We start from the raw sequence: 5,752 nt of genomic DNA, 5'->3' as shown, positions 1-5,752 counted from the left end.
CAGGGAGCGAGCGGCGGGCGGAGAAGTTGAAGAAGCGGCTCCGGAGAAGCAGGCGAGTAAAACCGAACAAAAACAGCTTCTGTTCCCGGCAGAAAGGTCCAGTTTCCGGGGTGAAAACGGCCGGGGACACCGCTTCCTTCCCGTTCCTCTGCGGGTGATGTGAGCAGCACTGATGGAAACCGGCTCGTCTGAGGATAAATATTATAATTTATCGACTTTCAGTGTAAACAGTTTCACCTGACAGCGCTGTGATCCGTTTCAGGTTGTTAATCCGGGTGTTTTAAAAACGTAAACAAGCAGAATTGAAAGCAGAATTTAAATTGTGTGGAAAAAAGGAGCATAAATACAGTTAAACATTTGAAGCTGATTTAATGACAGGATGTGAACCCGAACTGACCCACAGCTGGTTAGAAACATGTTCACAAAAACTCCTGTAGAAGTAATGAAAGCTAAACTAAGGTGTGCAGGGGGGCCCCGGGGGGGCCAGTGACCAAACCTGGACATATGAGGCCCCCCTTCTGGCCCCCTTTGGCCTGACAGCGTTCGGGCTCCGTCGTGCTCCATAAAACATCACGAAGACATCTTTCATCGTCCACGAGACGCTCGGATCAGAACTCCCAGGAAGCTCCTCCTTCCTCCGGCGGCGTTAAAACGAGTTTCTTCCCGCCGGCGTCTCAGCTCTCCTGTCCTCGTACAGATGTTTGCTTCCCTCGCTGCGACCGTGTTTATTAAACCAACTGAGACAGAACACGATAGCGAGCGAACGAAGGGAGCGTGTCCCGGCGCCGCCCGGCCCGAGGAGCACTTCCTCCCGGCCTCCACAGCCCAGAAGAGCCGCCCCTGTCTCTGTCTAATCGGGTTTATGGGCTGCCGTGCTCGCGCTCGCCTCTTTAGCTCCGCCCACATGTGACTAACCTTTCTGCTGAGGGACGGTGTCCACTTGGAGACCCTTCTGTGTCCCAGCTTTAACTTCCTGTCTGATGTCCGGAGGCGTTGCTTCAGGATTTCCACGTTATGTTCTCTCAACATGATGCTGCCGCCCCCGTGCTTCACAGTTGGGATGATTCAAGCGCTCTCCAAACGTAACGATGGTCCTCCTCAGAGGACATGTCTCCAAACATTAATAGTGTATTCTTCTGACCAGAACCCGTCCCTCTGATGACGTTCTCGTGGTGTTTCTACTCGTTGGAACAGAGGAACCTTCAGCTGGAGATCCTCTCAGAGTTCTGGAGGTTCTCGGTTCTCTTCCTGCTATCCGGGCTGATTCCTCAGGATTTTCTCCTGCGAGTTTGAGGCGAACCTTTAGCTACATCCACAGGTGAGCCTCCAGTTAACTCAGATGTCGTCAACTAACCAATCAGAAGCTTCCAAAGCCGTGACATCATCATCTGGGCTCTTCCAAACAGTTTAAAGCAGAGAAAACTTCACGTTTGTGGCTTTAAAGAAAGTAATGAAACAATCTGTCTCTCGTTATTTTCAGACATTTAACCAAAATAAATAATTTTGTGAATCCTGACGACTTAAAGCAGGAGAGTTTTAGTCTCATTTAATGTTAGAAAAAGTGGTTCTGTGTGGGTTTCTTTACAGATCTTTAAGTTAAATCTCAGTTTTCAGCAGATGTCCTCCTGCGTTTGGAAACGTTTCGGAGGATCTGAGGAGTCTCGTGTTTTATCCAAACGTCACCGGATGCCTCCTTTTGTTCACGCAGAGCTTCAGACATGAACTCTGGGGTTATTATTCTTGTTTTTAACGAGCTGATAGCTGATGGACTTAAACAGGAAGTGGACTCGGCAGGCTGTTATTCTCCGAGGAAGTTGAGAAATTTGTGATTAATGTCTGACTTTTCCAAACACTCCATTCGGTGATTTCCCTCCTTTTCTTCCCTCTAAGTTTGTTTTATCTGATGTTTCTGCACCAACTCTCCTTTTCACAACCAGGAAACTCAATCTTCTTAAATATCTCAGTTTTTAGCGGCTGTTTTGGGAAAATGCGGCGGGGATGAACTGTGTTGCTTTGAGCCGCTCAAAACAAGTCGGAACATTCTTGTGTGTCGGAGCGGTCGGAGCGAGGAAATTAAATCCTGAACCGGGATCAGATTTCTGTTTCCGGCTCACAGCTGCTCTCAGGAACAAACTTTACGTCCCTTTTTACCGTTTCCTAATCAGATCCAGCCGAAATAAAGTGAAATTTGTTTCATTTTTTAAAACTAAAAAACAAAAACAATTCTGTCTGATTGTTTAAATCTGGATTTTATGTGTGATTCTCCAGAATAAAACCCGGTCGGTTTGGAGGAAAAATAAATGAATCTGAGTCGTTTGAAGCCCTCAGATCACGTCTTCTTCTTCAATCTGGAGTTTTTAAGATTTGATCGGAGTTTTAAAATCCAGAACCTTTCTGGAACGTTATGAAGTTTTCTTAAACCCGGTCCGTTCACACTGAGATCATCTTACTGTGCTGAGAAATGATGGGAATGATGCTCAGCTACTACCACAGAAATGTCTGTCTGTCAGCAAAATATTTCCTAAAATTTCAGCACATCTACAGCTCATTAACAATTCAAGATGGCCCCCGCAGCTATCAGAACTGAGTGTCAGCCACGTTCTGACGCCCGCTGTGCTCCTGTGGTTCCAGGTCTCCCCGACGCTCGCAGCGGGCGCCGTGTCATGGGCGGTGAACGGCCCAGCAGAACATGACTCAGCAGAATGGAACCGGGGCCTCGATGGATCACCGCCTCCGCTCGGAGGCCGAGGACACGGAGCAGAGCGGTGAGATCCGAGACCCCGCGGCTCCGGCGCCGGACGGCGGTTGGGGCTGGGTGGTCCTGGCCGGCACCGTCCTGGTCCTGGCCTTGGCCCTGGGTTTGCCCGCCTGCATGGGAATCTTCTTCACGGACCTGCAGACTGAGTTTCAGGCGTCCAACAGCGAGACGTCCTGGGTGACGTCCATCATGACGTCGGCGCTTCATGCAGGAGGTAAATCTGATGGCGCATGAAACGTCCAACCGTTACCCCATTAATCCTCATCCAGCCTGGTAACGAGCCCGCTGCGCTCGTTTACAGGCAGCTGAACAAACCAGATCCTCTGTAAAAGGATTCATTTGTGGTTTTAGTTCTAAATAATTATTCAAACCTGCACAGCAGCTTCAGATTTGTCCCACTGAAGCTGCTCTTTAATGTGTAGATGTGAGAATTTCAGGCTGTTTTCAGCTCCTGCTGATTTTCTTGGTTTAGATCAGATTATTTCCTGAGAACCTGCAGCCGGTTGGTTTCCCACGTGCCACAGGGAAGTTTAGAGAAGTAATAATCCTCACTTCAGACGAACTTTGTGTTCATCTAACTCGCCTCTTACCGACGTACTTCTGATTTCATAAATCTGTCTTTGTGCAGGTATGTGGTGTCCGGTCGATAATGTCAACTTCCTCGTTTGTCACGCTTTATTCCAGCTCAGTTAAACATTAAACAGAGCGCCAGCGAGGGCATTCAGGACGCCCCACCTTTAATGAAATATTTGTTCGACAGCATCGTTTGTTTGCAGAAAGTAGATTTATTCACTGATGATGCAGCACGTATGTTTCCATCCTGAGGCGCATTAATGCCTTAAAGACGCAGCAGTTGTTAGAATTTAACACAATATTGATCAAATGTCAGTAATTTACAGTGAAATAAGAAGGTTTGACCTCCAGGTTAGTCTCACTGAGACACAACAAAACGTTCATCTAAAATTTGAATAAAATGCTGAAATATGAGCAGGAGCGGTTCTGACAGCTGATCCTGCCGAGGCCTGTTCTCCTCGCCCCGATCAGGCCCGGACAGCCCGAGGGGCCGGAGCTGGGACGCTGCCGTTCACAAGTCCTCGAGCAGGACGAAGATGATGGAACCGGACAGAGGATGGGTCTGTGAAGGTCTGAAGATGTTAAATCATCCGTCAGAGCGTGACGTGGAATGAGTGAGAGGCTTAAAACCCCTCCATTCTAACGAGGAGTAAAAGTTTTATTTCTGTGATGACCCCTGTGTGGTGGGAACAATGGGGAGGGCAGACGGCACCTTTTCCTGCTGGGAACCAACGTTACCCTTCATAAAAGCTGAGACTGAAACCAGGAGCAGCTGTTTCTGACCCAGGCTGGTCCTAAAACTGACCCCTGTGGGACTCCTGGAGATGTCCAGGTCACCTGATGTGGTGGGTAAACCCTGTCCTTAAAAACCTTGGATAGATCTGTAAGAAGGACTTTCAGGGAGGCCGTTTTTATTCCTATTAAAACACAAGCTGCCTGTAAACCCTCAGGTTGTTTCCTGTTTTGGGTTCAGAAGCTAAGAAATGAAAAAACTGAAGTTTTTCCAGGAAAACATCAGTTTACTGCAGTGGGTTAAAACCTAAAACAATCTGTTCTGTCAACACAATCCAGCCTGAGTTCCTCCTCTTTCAGGTGAACTCAGAGAACTTCATGTTCCTTCAGCAGCCGCCTCCCTGCCTCTCCTTAGAGGAACTCCTTCAACAGAAAAGTAAAAGTTTTATAAACGACCCGCCACACGATCCGACTAAATTACTAATTAATCATTTAAATCATGTCTCTAAAAGCTGAATAAGTTGTACGATGTGTTATATTCAAGATGGCCGCTACAGCAAACGGAAAAATGTCTCCAGCTCGGTCCATTTTTCAGCTCCTGAGCTAAGATGTGGTGTGGTAGTAGCGTCAACCCTGTTTCTGTTAGTAAAATATCTCATCGCCCGCTGGATGTTCACCTACGACTGGTTAACAGCTTCAGCTGAGTTCAAGATGGCTGCCACGGCTACATGTCATCCAGAAGCACCAACCAGTTATTCCTTCACAGCGACCTGAAAACACAAACGTTCTCTGGGTTCTGCAGGTTCTGGTAGAACCTCAGTAGATCTGAGTTCCTGCAGCGGGCTGAAACAACGCTCCTCGATCCAAAACTGCTTTTATTTATAACCTTTTCTCTCCTAAGATCCTGGTTTCAGGTGAAAACAGGAAGTTCTTGTTTTTTTGTTGCCTAAATTCAGTGGAACTCCAGCAGTAAGGAGTCCTGCTTTCAGCTTCTAGTCACTAATGTGACGCTTTGGTTTCAGGATTAGTGCAAATATCTGAATCATTTCTGCGTCGGGGCGCTGACACGCAGGAACAGATTGTTTGGCACAAAGGCGGAGGCACCGGGGTGGAAATAGGGGGGTTTATTAGACAGATCTAGAGGCGGTTCTGAAGAGGAACGCTTTGAGTTTTCAGATCTTAATCTGAGGAAAACACGACGAGAGCTTCGAGGTTCGTCTTCGCCGTCTCTTCTGTCACAGCTTTATTTCTGAAGAAATCAGAGCCTGAAAGCTTTCACATCAGCTGTTCCAAGTCACATGAGGCTTTAACTGTCAGTTCAGAGCTCCAGAACAAAGTTAGCCTTCTGAATTTAATCCCCTCGCTCTCAGGCACACTGTGACCCGTCCTCCCCCGACAGAAGTTGTTTATGAGCTGAAACAACGTATTCAAGGATGGGAAGATGTTCCTGAAACAGCAACTGTTGCTGCTGAAGTGCAGATTTACAGCCTCCGGGTATAAAAACACGCGAGTGCCAGCCTATCAGTTACAGAGCAAACATATTTCAGGCCCGTTCATAGAAAGGTCACTCAGTTGGTGCAGATTGTATCAGAACTCATGAGAACGGCCTGCAGGATTCAGAGAACGACCTGCAGGATTCAGAGAACGGCCTGCAGGATTCAGAGAACGACCTGCAGGATTCAGAGAACG

At 47.6% G+C, this 5,752-nt stretch overlaps 1 protein-coding gene across 3 annotated transcripts in view; it reads left to right on the top strand.

The window, feature by feature from the left end:
* slc16a5a (solute carrier family 16 member 5a) overlaps nucleotides 1-5,752 on the top strand; it is a 13,885-nt gene continuing 8,133 nt past the window's right edge. For 2 of the 3 annotated variants that reach the window (XM_025002678.2, XM_017440650.3), the window contains exons 1-2: nucleotides 1-52; nucleotides 2,632-2,972. In XM_025002678.2, coding sequence (XP_024858446.1) covers nucleotides 2,690-2,972 — 283 coding nt within the window. In that variant the 5' untranslated portion in view covers nucleotides 1-52; nucleotides 2,632-2,689. Of the gene's footprint in view, nucleotides 53-1,147; nucleotides 1,319-2,631; nucleotides 2,973-5,752 lie in introns of those variants that run through there. The other variant, XM_017440651.3, reaches the window with a different exon arrangement.

Source organism: Kryptolebias marmoratus, linkage group LG17 (assembly GCF_001649575.2).
Source record: "Kryptolebias marmoratus isolate JLee-2015 linkage group LG17, ASM164957v2, whole genome shotgun sequence".
Taxonomy (NCBI): domain Eukaryota; kingdom Metazoa; phylum Chordata; class Actinopteri; order Cyprinodontiformes; family Rivulidae; genus Kryptolebias; species Kryptolebias marmoratus.
This window is presented reverse-complemented; position numbering and strand designations above follow the sequence as displayed.